Source organism: Haplochromis burtoni, unplaced genomic scaffold (assembly GCF_018398535.1).
Source record: "Haplochromis burtoni strain Fernald_Lab_line unplaced genomic scaffold, NCSU_Asbu1 Contig_1008, whole genome shotgun sequence".
Classification (NCBI taxonomy): Eukaryota; Metazoa; Chordata; class Actinopteri; order Cichliformes; family Cichlidae; genus Haplochromis; species Haplochromis burtoni.
The window spans coordinates 42,650-60,622 of NW_024583369.1; the positions used below are offsets into that span (position 1 = coordinate 42,650).

The following is a 17,973-nucleotide window of genomic DNA, read 5'->3' on the forward strand; positions in this document are numbered from 1 at the left end:
GAATTTCATGTCTCATGCCCGATGCTTTCTTCTTCTTTTAAATCCAGTCTAAACTTTGAACCACACTCAGATTTCAAGATGCTGCCTGCAGGACACAAATCATGTCTGGAAATTCTGAGGTCAATATGAGACGTTGTTCCTGCATGAAGATACAACATACAGTTCTTTATGCATTATGGAGGAGGAGCATAACAGCAACAAGAATTTCATCAAAATGATTTAGGCATGGATAGATTTGTTTTTATAGGGAAAGAAAAATATCCATGAAAATAAGTATTTTCCTCCACTTATGGAACTAAGTGAAATTCACCCTCTTGGCCAGATGATGGTGCTATAAGCTCACTGTATCCAATCAAATATATTATTATTATTATTATTAGTAGTAGTAGTAGTATTAATAATAACATTATTATTATTTTATGGCACTTATTGCAAACTGCTTCAGTAAAACACCCTAAACAACACAATAAATATCAAACAAAATAAAAAAGCAACACTAACCAAACCATATCCATGTCAGTTAGGACATGCAAGAATTCCTTGATCTCTAAAAACAAGTTTAAAATTAACATTACTTAAAACAGTAATATGGGGGTTAAATGAGAATGTCAAAGATGTAATGACATTTATAATAAAACAGTAAATGTTTGATCATTGTTTCATTCTTTACACATCGGGGGAAACAGCTGTAGTCGGGGCAGCTGTGGCTACAACTGTAGCTTGCCTCCACCAGTGTGTGAATGTGAGAGTGAATGAATAGTGGAATTGTACAGCGCTTTGAGGTTCTCGAATATATAAATGCAATCCATCATTATTATTATTAGTTATGTAACAGTCAAACCAAGTGTGGCACAAACATAATGAAACAGAAAAACTACAGTTTTCTGTTTTAGATCATAAACTGCTGTCTGACATTTCAAACAGATGTTATTGGGAGAGAGGTTCATGTCTATATGTATATCTGAAATGATGTGTCCTCATAGGAAGCGGGTCCTTCAGAAAAAGTCTTCTTAGTCCTGATGGGTTGTGTCTCTAAGGCACTCCCTGCTGGGTTTTGTGGCTTTTTCTCCTTTCCAATAATCACAGAAACTACAGCAGCTACTCCCAGCCCCAGACCAACGTACAAGCTCATGCTTGACAGTGTCAGTCTCTGACGTTGATCAGCTGCTGTTGTAAAAAACACAGAGACGTGTTGCCATTAAAAATATATATTATGCATCTGTTATGAAAAGCAGTAATGCCCTTATTATCCTCAGTGGTGAAATCATATTTAAAGAAGAAAAAAAGAAAATAATACAAATACTCCTTAGTATTTACCTGTGACGCTGAGGCGACAGCTCTCATAACCAGCACCATGATCAGTGTTCACCTCACACAGGTACAGACCCGAGTCATCGTCCTGAGTCTGGACAGTTGAAGATGCTGACACCTCAACACCATTGGACACATGATAGAAGCCAAAGGTTTTAAAATTAGTCTTGTGTTGACACCTGATGGAAACAGAGTTTGTGGATCTGTCTGGTTTGGTGGTGAACGTCCACTCCAGTGTGATGTTGTGGTTCTCCTCTGCCTGATAGCAGGTCTGTGTCACATTGACTACAAATGATCCTGTTGAGGAGACAGAGAGGGAAAGAGAGGAGCAGACACACTGAGAACTGGAACAAATTTGATACGCTTATACTGTAATTTTAAGTACAGCATAATTCGCTTTAAGTAATTTCATGTGGAAAAACAGTATTTTCTATTGATCTGTTTGCTGTTTCATTCATTATGTTGAAGGATGTTCTGCTGTCATTTAATGTCATTCTGTCAGTATGACAGAATTAAAAAATAAACTTCAAATTTCCTACTAAATGTAGTGTTACTGAGGGAAACAAGAAACAATCCTGCAGTGTTAAAATAGATATAAGCAATTTTTTGTAATATAGTCAATGCAATGAAAAAAAAAAACTGGACTGAGTTGCCAGCTATGGTTATTAGTCATCATTCGGATACTTGACACTTTTTAGATCATACTTCACTTTCACAAAACAGACATTTTTCATTTGTGGACCCTCTGTTTCAGAAACACAACCTCCTCCGGTACACTCTCAGGGATACAACTGGACATTGAGTCACACTGACTCATCCAATCATAACTGGAATAATTCAATTCAATTCAAGTTGTTTATTTAAATGCGCCAAATCACAAGAACAGTCAGCCTCAAGGCGCTTTATATTGTACAGTAGATCGTACAGTAATAGATACAGAGAAAAACCCAACAATCATATGACCCCCTATGAGCAAGCACTTTGGCGACAGTGGGAAGGAAAAACTCCCTTTTAACAGGAAGAAACCTCCAGCAGAACCAGGCTCAGGGAGGGGCGGGGCCATCTGCTGCGACCTGGTTGGGGTGAGAGAAGGAAGACAGGATAAAGACATGCTGTGGAAGAGAGACAGAGGTTAATAACAGATATGATTCAATGCAGAGAGGTCTGTTAATACATAGTGAGTGAGAAAGGTGACTGAAGAAGAAATACTCAATGCATCATGGGAATCCCCAGCAGCCTATATCTATTGCACAGCATGGGGTATTTTACTTGAACAAATTTCTAGGGTTTAGCTGAATTGATGCTGATTCCATACTAGTGTTGCGCTGCAGGATTGAAAGAGACAGTATACAATAAGTGGAGATAAAGCACTGATACATAATCTAAAACAAATTCCCATAAAACTTCAGCAAAACCGTAATGTCACACTTTCATGTAATGCAGTAAATCTTTCACAGTTGGACACAGAGTTATCAGTGTCAGTATAATGTTGTTTTCCACAGACATTAAACAGTTTGAAAGACTTCAACCCAGGCCCCTACACAGATGGGTGTTAGCGTGCAGTGCACAGACTGCTGACTCAACCAGGTCAGCTGTCCTGGCACCTGCTGTGTAAATCATCTGTCCTGAATTCTCCTTCAGCAAAAATTAAAATGCAAAACAGCACTGAATTGCCATACCACTATCATGACGTGGCTGTAATAGTCAAATGAAAATGATAAAAGCAGTAAAACAGAGGGAGTTACAGAAACTGGTCAGCTTCTCTGCTTTTTAATCTTTAATCTTTTTCTTATTTTAAAACGTGCTGTTTAGCAGTTCACAATGTCAGTTTACACCACTTATCAAAAAAACGTCAAATATACTTTTATGCCTGTGGTGGGGCGTGGTCTGCGCTGCTGCTGCAGGGGAGGTGGATGCAACTGCACGGCATCTGCAATCATGCCTCGCCGACATAAAAAGTCTGCACTGGGTCCTGGTTATTGTTGCTGTTGGTGTTTGTGCTCCAGCTGTGTGGAAATGACAACCGCTGATGAAAGCAAGTCAGTAAAGATGCTGAAAAGCACGAAAACGTCATTGGGTCTGCCGTGGTTCCTTTACAATGCCACAGTCTGAAGAGCTGTACAGAGACTAAAGAGAGTCAGAAGCACTGGATACTTTATGTTAACAAACAGCATTGTCAGGGCTACACATGCAAGAAGTGGTCTTACTTTGCTCAAATTCAGGCAAACAGCTTGATGCCTTGAACCTGCTGGTTCATGTTTTGCGCCTGTTTTAAGATATTTCAGAACTTTTATTTGATATCAGATGAATCATTCCAAGAAAGCAAAGTTTAAAATTGGTAAAAAAACCCAAAAACAAATCTAATAAATTTGATAAACTGCCTATCTTTAATTCATGGTGTTTAATTCTTTGTTGAATATTTTTGACTTGTTGTGCTTCAATAGTTAGCAGCGTTGCATTTCCATGTAGCCTTTGCATGCTATTCCAGAGGAGTCTGTTCAGTGACAGGTTGCTTCTCCCAAAGACAAGAACCAACAGACTTATAAACTCCTTTGTCCCACACGCCATCAAACTGTTTAACTCCTCTCTGGAGGGGAGTGGGAGGGGAAACAGGAGGACAAAGGTAGGGGGACAACTAAGCTGTAGTGCCTTTTCACTGTGCAATACTTTTTGTTAATATCCAACAGTGCAGTAGACTTCAATACTTGAAATGTGCAATTCCTTTGTATTCTAATTCCTATTTATTCTATTTATCCCTTTTGTATTCTCTGTATTTATATATGTGTATATATGGTATTCTGCTCACATTCTGTAACTTCTGTTGGTGCTGTGCTATTTGGAAACCGAATTTCCCAGAGGAACCTAACCGAGGGATTAATAAAGTTTTATCTAATCTAATCTATCTAACCTCTCTATTCCTATGCTTGCATGAGTGTTCTTTCAATGTTAGAGCCACTGCTAATCCATAAATGGTTGTAGGTGTGGGGGTGAATGATTTCCTATCTCTCGGTTGCTAGTGAGCTGTGCAGGATGTGCTCTGTTTTAGTTAGCCATTGTTGTGGAAGTTTTCCATTAAACAAAGCCTGCAGACGAGCGGTGAGCGGTAGCTAACATTCTTCAATCAAAAACAAAGAACAGACAAACCAAGCTTGTGGAGAGCCTACATGACCGCGGGGCAGACGGTCAGCAGAGTCTCTCTGAGCCTAGCATGGCTCTCAGTTAAATACCTTCTCCAGGAACAAAAGGCAGTACACAGCTGTTTCACACCTTAAGGTTCACACTCCCTTGCTACCGCCCAGAGTCCTCAAAGAGAGAAAAGATTCTTCCTGTGGAGCTGTCTGCTTCCCCCCAACATCCTTACTACACCCCCACCATCTGTCTAACTGCATGAGTGTGAGACATGTTAGAATCCAGTGGCACCAAGGCATCATACAATAAAATAATGTGATTAATACATAAGTAAAAGAAATTCCTATACACCATCACAGATAATATAAAACAAAACTGTGACATTGTGCTGCACTAAAGTCAACAAATACTTGTGAGAGCTGTGAAGTATAATCTCAGGCTTAAGGGTGCACAGTTTCACCTAGTAGTTTTTTCCCTTCTGACTCATCTGCAGATAATGTCATAGACAGATGATTTTATTATGGTCTTCTCTCTCTGGTAAATCTTTGTTCATGAGTGCAGACAGTTAGCTTCCCTTCTCCAGCTAAACAAAAACAAAACTGAGGTAATAGTCTTTGGCGCCAAAGAAAAACGATTACAGGTCACCAGAGAACTTCAATCTATACATCTAAAAACCACAAACCAGGCGAGAAATTTGGGTGTAGTGATGGATGCAGACCTAAACTTAGAAAAACACATTAAGACAATAACAAAGTCAGCTTACTATCACCTCAAGAATATTTCAAGGATAAAAGATCTGATGTCTCAACAGGACCTGGAAAAACTAGTCCATGCATTCATCTTTAGTAGGCTTGATTACTGTAACAGCATCTTTACAGGTCTACCTAAAAAATCAGTCAGACAACTACAGCTCATTCAGAACTCTGCTGCTCGAGTCCTCACTAAGACCAAAAAAGTGGACCACATCAGTCCAGCTCTGAGGTCTTTACACTGGCTGCCTGTCCGTCAGAGGATAGACTTTAAAGTTCTGATGCTGGTCTATAAAGCTCTGAATGGTTTAGGACCAAAATACATCAGTGACCTCCTGACCCAGTATGAACCTTCCAGATCCCTCAGGTCATCTGGATCCGGTCTTTTATCAGTTCCCAGAGTCAGAACCAGACACGGAGAAGCTGCATTCAGCTTTTATGCTCCTTATATCTGGAACAAACTCCCAGAAAGCCTCAGATCAGCTGAAACACTCAGTTTATTTAAATCCAGGTTGAAGACTCACCTGTTCTCAGCTGCATTTGAATAAAGCACCAAATCCACACTTTTAAGCTTAAATTTCAAAACTAACATTTTAACTACTGATTTTTATCTATTTTGATTTTATATACTGTTTCGTTTGTTTGTTTGTTTGTTAATTAGTTAGTTTGTTTGTTTGCTTGTTTTAATCAATTTTAAATCATGCTTTTTATTTGTTTTTGTTTCTAATGTCTCTGTAAAGCACTTTGAATCACCTTGTTGTTGAATTGTGCTATACAAATAAACTTGCCTTGCCTTGCCTTTAACTACCCCACCAAGAAAAAAGCAATGGAAAACGTCTTATGTGCTCGACCACTTGGTTGTTAATGGTTTAAGGAGTGGATATTTTCCAGAGACTTCAGCTGTGACTCCGGGCAGACGAAGTCTGACTCTTCTTCCCCCCAGAGTGTCTCTGTCACACTGAACCCATCCTGCAGACTGTGTGTAGGGAGTCCTCAACACCTTTTATCATTTTATATAAAATTTTATCCAACTGGTAAAAACTAATCCCGTTGATGAGAGAGATATCCGTTTGGATCCGACTGTCCAAACTGATGTTAATGGTCTCCTCCTCCTCTGCCTTTTCGATGTTTGAAATCCGTTTGACAACAAACCTCCCTGTTGAGGAAATGAAGAAAGAACTGTCACAATTAAAGCTGAGAGTCTGGAGTTCTCTGTTATGTGTACCTTATCTGCACCATGTTTTCTTGCTGATTACAAGTAAGTTGTAGGTGTAAAGTTTTTATAATGTGTTATGAACTCTCAGGAAAAGGAAGCGATGCTACAGTTTACTGCATAGATAACATGAATATGGGTAATAATGACAGTTTAAACATGAATACAGTTCGTTCTGTATCAAGTAAAGGTAGTTGAAACTAGAAGGAGTTTCTCGTCCTCCCAGTTAATAAGTCATGACCAAAGGGCGTGTGTTGATAGCTGTGTATACTGAACACATTTCTGTATTTAGGGAGATAAGAATAATTTGATATCTCTAATTCACAGCCTTCTTGCTGTCAGAAATTGGTGCTAACACACAAAAAAGTGCAGATTTCCTTCACACATTTAATCTTCAGTGATATATTTTTCTTTTCTTTTGTAATAGCAACTCAATTAAACACGGATATACTTTGGCTACAGATTATTTAAAGTGCTTCAGGATCTATACACACTCAAATCATCTGTGTTGATCCAAATGTAATTTCTAAAGATAAACAGATGGAGACTCTGACTATGGTAGAATGTAAACTGCAGCTTCTTTGTAGAAGTGTTTCTAGAAGCTCTGAAGACCTAAAGGAAGCCAAATGAACAATATTGCATTTCTAAACTATTACAGAACTGTTATTAACTGTACAAACATGAAACACAAACAGTTTAAACCTAATTTCACCTGAATCATTTAAAGTATCTGAAAGGACTGTGAACAATACTTGACATTTTTTTTCTGTAAGTTGAAGATGGAAAAATAAATGCTGACATTTGAAATCGAGATGTAGTCTGAGTTATAGATTATGAAAATATCATTGCAGTAAACTCACCTGTAAATCAATCCCTTTACAAAAGTGAACCAGAAGAGTTAATGCATTTCTAGTGTAATGCATTAACTTATCCTAACCTCATTAAAAAAAATTCCACATCCTTACCTGCTGGTAAACTGCTGAATGTGCAGAGATGATAACATAGTGTTCACTCTATGTTAAAAATGAAACCACAGAGACTGATGCCAAAATGCCTATCTGTGAGCAGCCAGCTACTTGTTTATGTATACAGCATAAAAAGTAACACTGCATATCAACTTGGTGTCTTTGGGCAGTTTGGACAGACTGAAGATGCATAACAGAGCTGGAGGTTGTTTTTGGAAACAGATACCAACTCAAAGAAGAGGATGCAGCAGGAGTATGTATCTCTCCAGTTGTTTTATCTTAGTATTTATATTTTTAAGTGCAAAAAAAGAACAGCAGATTTATAGTAGGGATTTCTTGGCAGGGAACCTTACTTTGTCTCAGTGGAAAACCTTTGGTCAGATGTAACTGAATTTTCATGTGGTGTTCTGCAAGGATCTGTTTTAAGACCTTTGTTATTCTTATTATAGATCTTGTAATTACACCTTATTATTAGTAGTTTTAAATTATTTTCCTATTATCTGTATGTAGCACTTTAAACCTTGTGAACTGGATAAACTATCCATTCTAATGGATTGTCTTAAGGCAATTAATAGCTGGATGGCAAACTATTTGCTGCAGCTTAATGCAGACAGCACTGAGTGTTTAATATTTCCAGCAGAGAGCAATAAGCCCTAAATGAGACAATACCTGGGTTCTTTCTCATTCACAGTAAAAGCTCACTAACTCATCTAATTCCAGTATAATAAACTGGACTATTTATCTATTTATCCAGTTATTATTTGCCACAGGGCCCAAATTAAGTATCACAGTCATTAAAAAAATAAAAGGAAGAAAAAAGAGACTTAGATGTTCTTGCTGCTTTCATAATATTAAGATTAAAGCAGTACGAATTACTCCATCTTGACATTCAGAAACCAACAAAGAATATTTGTTTTCCTAAAACAAATAATAGAATCTGTTTTTATTCTAAATATACATTCGAATAACACTTCTTTAAAAATAGCATAAATATATCAAAGCAGTACAAATAATTTTTATAAAGATTTAAAATTAGATGAAGTTCCTCCTGCTTGTGCTTTAAAGATCGAAGTAATGTAAATGTTCAAAGCATAAAGTCTGCAAATAGCTGTATTTTTTTTCTATCTGAAGGATACTGTGTCTGCATGTCAGAACCTTGAAAGTTTTTTTTTTTGCCTTTTCAAAGCTGGACAAAAGAGTAGAAAAGGCAATTTCCAGTTCAAGGCACAGGTGTCGAACTCCAGGCCTCGAGGGCGGTGTCCTGCAGGTTTTAGATGTATCTTTGATCCAACACAGCTGATTTAAATGGCTAAATTACCTCCCCAACATGCCTTATAATTCTCCAGAGGCCTGGTAATGAAGTAATCATTTGATTCAGGTGTGTTGACCCATGGTGTTATCTAAAACCTGCAGGACACCGGCCCTTGAGTTCGACTCCCCAGGTTAAAGGGGTTATATGTCACTGTACTGATATACAGTTGACTTGTTGGTTCCCTTTAACTTCATATTTACCAATTCTGCAATATAAGAGAGCAGCAGGGCCTGTCAGTAATCTAATATTGTTCATCGAGTTCTTTGTGCTCCAGTTTTAAAGTTGTTTGTTGTTTCTTTCTTTATGATGTTTTCAGAACAGGAACTGCTAACAGCTACCAATGATATTAAAACATTCTCTCTTCATTTTTCTCTCTTTTGCAGCAGCTGCTGTTCGTTCCAAACCTCAGGGATCAACTTTGAGTCCATCAGCACACACCTGGATGCAAAGGACGGTCCTCTACACTGCACTGGGATTCGAACTGGCAGCTTTACTTGGCTTTGCAGTTTTACTGGTTAATCGCTTCTGTGCCTTAAGATGTCGTACTCGTCTGAGAAGATACCAAAATTTCATTTAAATGTTTAACAGGAGCTTTGTGGTGTCGTTTTGCACCAAGAGAAACTAAAAGCAGGACTTGGAGGGAGCCATCAGGCAGAAAACTTGAGGTTCAAGAATCCAAGACTGTGTAATGTATGTTTGAAGTATCAGAAAGCCTCATTGTGATATGAAGTGCATATTATGTGCTCATGTATCACTGCAGAAAGGATGATGGGGTAGGTTATGCTCCCATGTGTGTCCTGTTTATTATTTCTAAGCTGGACGCTCATCCTGCCACCAAATGGGAACTTTAAAAAAAAACAAAAGCAAACTTTTGCTCTCTTCAGTTTGTACGGCCTTTAATCCACCAGAGGATTTAGCCTATAAATGTGCCGTTTTCCTATCAGCTGTATTCAGTGGTTAAACTTTAACAAGTGCCTGGACTCAACAAGACCAAAGAAGGAAATGTGCTGTTATTTAATCCTGACAGTAGGGACTGGACTTTGTTACGGCAGATAAGACACTTCATTTGCTTCCTGTTTCCTCAACGTGTATGTGTTCCTTTAAGGAGCACACTGTCACGACCCTTGTTTTTACAAACAGCAATAAACTTTATTAATAACAGAGTTTACAAGATTTGCAATAACAAACATGCAGTGAGAAAATAGTCCTTTCTTTATGCATATACAAGAGTTAGGCTTTGTTATTAGACTTTGATACATGCATATTCCATAAACAAGGGTCTCAGGTGAGCAGATGGTTCAGTGTTTCATTGCTTATGGTTTTAAAAATACTTTAGAAGCAGAAATAAAAAAGTGTAAAATTCTGCTGCAGGTTTCTGTTCCTAAAATGTAACTTATGGTTTCAACAAACTCAAACTAAAGCTGTGGCAGCAGCCTGCTGCTGCTGCTTTCATTTCATTTCTCTCTCAAATCAACACACACAGGCTGATGAACTCGATTTCTTTGAGCTAGAGTTCGTGAACTGGAAGAATTTCATGTCTCATGCCCGATGCTTTCTTCTTCTTTTAAATCCAGTCTAAACTTTGAACCACACTCAGATTTCAAGATGCTGCCTGCAGGACACAAATCATGTCTGGAAATTCTGAGGTCAATATGAGACGTTGTTCCTGCATGAAGATACAACATACAGTTCTTTATGCATTATGGAGGAGGAGCATAACAGCAACAAGAATTTCATCAAAATGATTTAGGCATGGATAGATTTGTTTTTATAGGGAAAGAAAAATATCCATGAAAATAAGTATTTTCCTCCACTTATGGAACTAAGTGAAATTCACCCTCTTGGCCAGATGATGGTGCTATAAGCTCACTGTATCCAATCAAATATATTATTATTATTATTATTAGTAGTAGTAGTAGTATTAATAATAACTTTATTATTATTTTATGGCACTTATTGCAAACTGCTTCAGTAAAACACCCTAAACAACACAATAAATATCAAACAAAATAAAAAAGCAACACTAACCAAACCATATCCATGTCAGTTAGGACATGCAAGAATTCCTTGATCTCTAAAAACAAGTTTAAAATTAACATTACTTAAAACAGTAATATGGGGGTTAAATGAGAATGTCAAAGATGTAATGACATTTATAATAAAACAGTAAATGTTTGATCATTGTTTCATTCTTTACACATCGGGGGAAACAGCTGTAGTCTGCCCCAGGGCAGCTGTGGCTACAACTGTAGCTTGCCTCCACCAGTGTGTGAATGTGAGAGTGAATGAATAGTGGAATTGTACAGCGCTTTGAGGTTCTCGAAAAGCGCTATATAAATGCAATCCATTATTATTATTATTATTATCAGTCAAACCAAGTGTGGCACAAACATAATGAAACAGAAAAACTACAGTTTTCTGTTTTAGATCATAAACTGCTGTCTGACATTTCAAACAGATGTTATTGGGAGAGAGGTTCATGTCTATATGTATATCTGAAATGATGTGTCCTCATAGGAAGCGGGTCCTTCAGTCTCCTTAGTCCTGATGGGTTGTGTCTCTAAGGCACTCCCTGCTGGGTTTTGTGGCTTTTTCTCCTTTCCAATAATCACAGAAACTACAGCAGCTACTCCCAGCCCCAGACCAACGTACAAGCTCATGCTTGACAGTGTCAGTCTCTGACGTTGATCAGCTGCTGTTGTAAAAAACACAGAGACGTGTTGCCATTAAAAATATATTATGCATCTGTTATGAAAAGCAGTAATGCCCTTATTATCCTCAGTGGTGAAATCATATTTAAAGAAGAAAAAAAGAAAATAATACAAATACTCCTTAGTAATTTACCTGTGACGCTGAGGCGACAGCTCTCATAACCAGCACCATGATCAGTGTTCACCTCACACAGGTACAGACCCGAGTCATCGTCCTGAGTCTGGACAGTTGAAGATGCTGACACCTCAACACCATTGGACACATGATAGAAGCCAAAGGTTTTAAAATTAGTCTTGTGTTGACACCTGATGGAAACAGAGTTTGTGGATCTGTCTGGTTTGGTGGTGAACGTCCACTCCAGTGTGATGTTGTGGTTCTCCTCTGCCTGATAGCAGGTCTGTGTCACATTGACTACAAATGATCCTGTTGAGGAGACAGAGAGGGAAAGAGAGGAGCAGACACACTGAGAACTGGAACAAATTTGATACGCTTATACTGTAATTTTAAGTACAGCATAATTCGCTTTAAGTAATTTCATGTGGAAAAACAGTATTTTCTATTGATCTGTTTGCTGTTTCATTCATTATGTTGAAGGATGTTCTGCTGTCATTTAATGTCATTCTGTCAGTATGACAGAATTAAAAAATAAACTTCAAATTTCCTACTAAATGTAGTGTTACTGAGGGAAACAAGAAACAATCCTGCAGTGTTAAAATAGATATAAGCAATTTTTTGTAATATAGTCAATGCAATGAAAAAAAAAACTGGACTGAGTTGCCAGCTATGGTTATTAGTCATCATTCGGATACTTGACACTTTTTAGATCATACTTCACTTTCACAAAACAGACATTTTTCATTTGTGGACCCTCTGTTTCAGAAACACAACCTCCTCCGGTACACTCTCAGGGATACAACTGGACATTGAGTCACACTGACTCATCCAATCATAACTGGAATAATTCAATTCAATTCAAGTTGTTTTATTTAAATGCCGCCAAATCACAAGAACAGTCACCTCAAGGCGCTTTATATTGTACAGTAGATCGTACAATAATACATACAGAGAAAAACCCAACAATCATATGACCCCCTATGAGCAAGCACTTTGGCGACAGTGGGAAGGAAAAACTCCCTTTTAACAGGAAGAAACCTCCAGCAGAACCAGGCTCAGGGAGGGGCGGGGCCATCTGCTGCGACTGGTTGGGGTGAGAGAAGGAAGACAGGATAAAGACATGCTGTGGAAGAGAGACAGAGGTTAATAACAGATATGATTCAGTGCAGAGAGGTCTGTTAATACATAGTGAGTGAGAAAGGTGACTGAAGAAGAAATACTCAATGCATCATGGGAATCCCCAGCAGCCTATATCTATTGCACAGCATGGGGTATTTTACTTGAACAAATTTCTAGGGTTTAGCTGAATTGATGCTGATTCCATACTAGTGTTGCGCTGCAGGATTGAAAGAGACAGTATACAATAAGTGGAGATAAAGCACTGATACATAATCTAAAACAAATTCCCATAAAACTTCAGCAAAACCGTAATGTCACACTTTCATGTAATGCAGTAAATCTTTCACAGTTGGACACAGAGTTATCAGTGTCAGTATAATGTTGTTTTCCACAGACATTAAACAGTTTGAAAGACTTCAACCCAGGCCCCTACACAGATGGGTGTTAGCGTGCAGTGCACAGACTGCTGACTCAACCAGGTCAGCTGTCCTGGCACCTGCTGTGTAAATCATCTGTCCTGAATTCTCCTTCAGCAAAAATTAAAATGCAAAACAGCACTGAATTGCCATACCACTATCATGACGTGGCTGTAATAGTCAAATGAAAATGATAAAAGCAGTAAAACAGAGGGAGTTACAGAAACTGGTCAGCTTCTCTGCTTTTTAATCTTTAATCTTTTTCTTATTTTAAAACGTGCTGTTTAGCAGTTCACAATGTCAGTTTACACCACTTATCAAAAAAACGTCAAATATACTTTTATGCCTGTGGTGGGGCGTGGTCTGCGCTGCTGCTGCAGGGGAGGTGGATGCAACTGCACGGCATCTGCAATCATGCCTCGCCGACATAAAAAGTCTGCACTGGGTCCTGGTTATTGTTGCTGTTGGTGTTTGTGCTCCAGCTGTGTGGAAATGACAACCGCTGATGAAAGCAAGTCAGTAAAGATGCTGAAAAGCACGAAAACGTCATTGGGTCTGCCGTGGTTCCTTTACAATGCCACAGTCTGAAGAGCTGTACAGAGACTAAAGAGAGTCAGAAGCACTGGATACTTTATGTTAACAAACAGCATTGTCAGGGCTACACATGCAAGAAGTGGTCTTACTTTGCTCAAATTCAGGCAAACAGCTTGATGCCTTGAACCTGCTGGTTCATGTTTTGCGCCTGTTTTAAGATATTTCAGAACTTTTATTTGATATCAGATGAATCATTCCAAGAAAGCAAAGTTTAAAATTGGTAAAAAAAAAACCAAAAACAAATCTAATAAATTTGATAAACTGCCTATCTTTAATTCATGGTGTTTAATTCTTTGTTGAATATTTTTGACTTGTTGTGCTTCAATAGTTAGCAGCGTTGCATTTCCATGTAGCCTTTGCATGCTATTCCAGAGGAGTCTGTTCAGTGACAGGTTGCTTCTCCCAAAGACAAGAACCAACAGACTTAAAAACTCCTTTGTCCCACACGCCATCAAACTGTTTAACTCCTCTCTGGAGGGGAGAGGGAGGGGAAACAGGAGGACAAAGGAGGGGGGAACAACTAAGCTGTAGTGCCTTTTCACTGTGCAATACTTTTTGTTAATATCCAACAGTGCAATAGACTTCAATACTTGAAATGTGCAATTCCTTTGTATTCTAATTCCTATTTATTCTATTTATCCCTTTTGTATTCTCTGTATTTATATATGTGTATATATGGTATTCTGCTCACATTCTGTAACTTCTGTTGGTGCTGTGCTATTTGGAAACCGAATTTCCCAGAGGAACCTAACCGAGGGATTAATAAAGTTTTATCTAATCTAATCTATCTAACCTCTCTATTCCTATGCTTGCATGAGTGTTCTTTCAATGTTAGAGCCACTGCTAATCCATAAATGGTTGTAGATGTGGGGGTGAATGATTTCCTATCTCTCGGTTGCTAGTGAGCTGTGCTCTGTCTTAGTTAGCCATTGTTGTGGAAGTTTTCCATTAAACAAAGCCTGCAGACGAGCGGTGAGCGGTAGCTAACATTCTTCAATCAAAAACAAAGAACAGACAAACCAAGCTTGTGGAGAGCCTACATGACCGCGGGGCAGACGGTCAGCAGAGTCTCCCTGAGCCTAGCATGGCTCTCAGTTAAATACCTTCTCCAGGAACAAAAGGCAGTACACAGCTGTTTCACACCTTAAGGTTCACACTCCCTTGCTACCTCCCAGAGTCCTCAAAGAGACAAAAGATTCTTCCTGTGGAGTGTCTGCTTCCCCCAACTTCCTTACTAGACCCCCACCATTTGTCTTACTGTATGAGTGTGAGACATGTTAAAATCCAGTGGCACCAAGGCATCATACAATAAAATAATGTGATTAATACATAAGTAAAAGAAATTCCTATACACCATCACAGATAATATAAAACAAAACTGTGACATTGTGCTGCACTAAAGTCAACAAATACTTGTGAGAGCTGTGAAGTATAATCTCAGGCTTAAGGGTGCACAGTTTCACCTAGTAGTTTTTTCCCTTCTGACTCATCTGCAGATAATGTCATAGACAGATGATTTTATTATGGTCTTCTCTCTCTGGTAAATGCATTGAGGAAATTAATACGGTTGTGCCACAATTTTCTCCAGCTAAACAAAAACAAAACTGAGGTAATAGTCTTTGGCGCCAAAGAAAAACGATTACAGGTCACCAGAGAACTTCAATCTATACATCTAAAAACCACAAACCAGGCGAGAAATTTGGGTGTAGTGATGGATGCAGACCTAAACTTAGAAAAACACATTAAGACAATAACAAAGTCAGCTTACTATCACCTCAAGAATATATTCAAGGATAAAAGATCTGATGTCTCAACAGGACCTGGAAAAACTAGTCCATGCATTCATCTTTAGTAGGCTTGATTACTGTAACAGCATCTTTACAGGTCTACCTAAAAAATCAGTCAGACAACTACAGCTCATTCAGAACTCTGCTGCTCGAGTCCTCACTAAGACCAAAAAAGTGGACCACATCAGTCCAGCTCTGAGGTCTTTACACTGGCTGCCTGTCCGTCAGAGGATAGACTTTAAAGTTCTGATGCTGGTCTATAAAGCTCTGAATGGTTTAGGACCAAAATACATCAGTGACCTCCTGACCCAGTATGAACCTTCCAGATCCCTCAGGTCATCTGGATCCGGTCTTTTATCAGTTCCCAGAGTCAGAACCAGACACGGAGAAGCTGCATTCAGCTTTTATGCTCCTTATATCTGGAACAAACTCCCAGAAAGCCTAGTCTCAGGATAAAACATTTTCAGGACGAGTCCAGAGTGACAAAGACGCCCTCAGAGAAGGACGAATCAGACTTCAACTGTCCAGACTCAGGACTGATGACTCGGGTCTGTACCTGTGTGAGGTCAACACTGATTACAGGTTCAGTTCTGCCAGATGCAGAGTCAGTGTTTCTGGTAAGTTATTTATTTCACCTTTTTTAAAGGATAATTATCAGTGTCACACTGAGCAGTATGTGGAGATTTCTTTTATTTGTCTGATTTTTTAATTTGTTTATGTCCTGTAAAATTTACTCTACAGTTGTTTATGAGTCTAGTCATGGCTGAAAAATAGTTCCAAATTAAGGGTTTTCTATTTGATTCTTAAATGTATTTGTTTGTAGTTTCTTTATTTAACTTTATTTTTAAGCGCTAGCTATAGTTATATTTTAGTTATTCTTGGTATTTGTATTTATGGAGTTTAAGAAGCCACCTGAGTGTTTTCCTCCATCGTATCCCCTTGTGTTATTCTCTCTGTTAAAGAGGACATGAAACACTACAAATATAAAGGATAATTTACATCATTCAGCCATGCTCTCAAAAAATGAGATAGATGTAACACTGTCTGAAACGCAAAATGATTGCTCCGCGGGGGTTTAAGTGTTTAAGCTGAATTTAAGAAATAAGTAATTCAGTAGTAGTACCACCATCTTCTGTCAGTACAGAGTATTACATTATGTGGTTGGTTGGCTCCGGCTAATAAACTAACTCATAGACTAGCTAAATAGTGACAGAATCAGTAACTCAGAGGGACATAAAAGCTATTTGACAATTCATAGGCTGCATCCTTCGGAGGACCCGGCCTTCTTGGTCTACATTGGCCGGGTCCTTTGAAGACCAAGAAGGCGAGGCTGTGATATGGGAAGGTTTTGATCAAGAGGATTCTAAGTCCATCTGTTTTTTCTTCTTGCAGGTGCTGAAAGTCGAAATAAGAACTACTGGGATCAAATTAAAATTGTTCTGGGAGTTTTAGAGAGTGCACTTTTAATAGTTAGTGGCATGATATTTTTGATCATTATTGCCGTTCAGGGTCTTGTGTAGTCTTTTAGAAAACATAAGATAGAAAGTCCTCTTATAAACGTCTAGTCATGGCTGAAAAATAGTTCCAAATTAAGGGTTTTCTATTTGATTCTTAAATGTATTTGTTTGTAGTTTCTTTATTTAACTTTATTTTTAAGCGCTAGCTATAGTTATATTTTAGTTATTCTTGGTATTTGTATTTATGGAGTTTAAGAAGCCACCTGAGTGTTTTCCTCCATCGTATCCCCTTGTGTTATTCTCTCTGTTAAAGAGGACATGAAACACTACAAATATAAAGGATAATTTACATCATTCAGCCATGCTCTCAAAAAATGAGATAGATGTAACACTGTCTGTTAAGCTGAATTTAAGAAATAAGTAATTCAGTAGTAGTAGCACCATCTTCTGTCAGTACAGAGTATTACATTATGTGGTTGGTTGGCTCCGGCTAATAAACTAACTCATAGACTAGCTAAATAGTGACAGAATCAGTAACTCAGAGGGACATAAAAGCTATTTGACAATTCATAGGCTGCATCCTTCGGAGGACCCGGCCTTCTTGGTCTACATTGGCCGGGTCCTTTGAAGACCAAGAAGGCGAGGCTGTGATATGGGAAGGTTTTGATCAAGAGGATTCTAAGTTCATCTGTTTTTTCTTCTTGCAGGTGCTGAAAGTCGAAATAAGAACTACTGGGATCAATTTAAAATTGTTCTGGGAGTTTTAGAGAGTGCACTTTTAATAGTTACTGGCATGATATTTTTGATCATTATTGCCGTTCAGGGTCTTGTGTAGTCTTTTAGAAAACATAAGATAGAAAGTCCTCTTATAAAATGAACTACTTCATCTCCTATGTTTTATGTTGGTACTTTCAATCTGAATGTTTTCTGACAAAAAAACCCCAAAACATAATGAAGTATTATAAGTATATATATATATATATATATATATATATATATATACCATGTATATATATACCATGTATATATATACCATGTATATATATACCATGTATATATATACCATGTATATATATATGCATATATATATATATA

General features: G+C 38.1%; 1 protein-coding gene and 1 long non-coding RNA gene across 4 annotated transcripts in view; both read left to right on the forward strand.

Moving 5' to 3' along the window:
• The first annotated feature begins 7,518 nt into the window (after positions 1-7,518).
• The window catches only part of LOC121812981, a 36,530-nt gene continuing 26,075 nt past the window's right edge, over positions 7,519-17,973 (forward strand). For all 3 annotated transcript variants that reach the window (XM_042216309.1, XM_042216307.1, XM_042216308.1), the window contains exon 1: positions 7,519-7,620. In XM_042216309.1, coding sequence (XP_042072243.1) covers positions 7,610-7,620 — 11 coding nt within the window. In that variant the 5' untranslated portion in view covers positions 7,519-7,609. The remainder of the gene's footprint in view (positions 7,621-17,973) is intronic.
• LOC121812982 lies at positions 8,697-10,129 on the forward strand. Its single transcript, XR_006053442.1, has 2 exons — positions 8,697-8,911; positions 9,063-10,129. It is a non-coding gene; the product is annotated as an uncharacterized LOC121812982 (long non-coding RNA).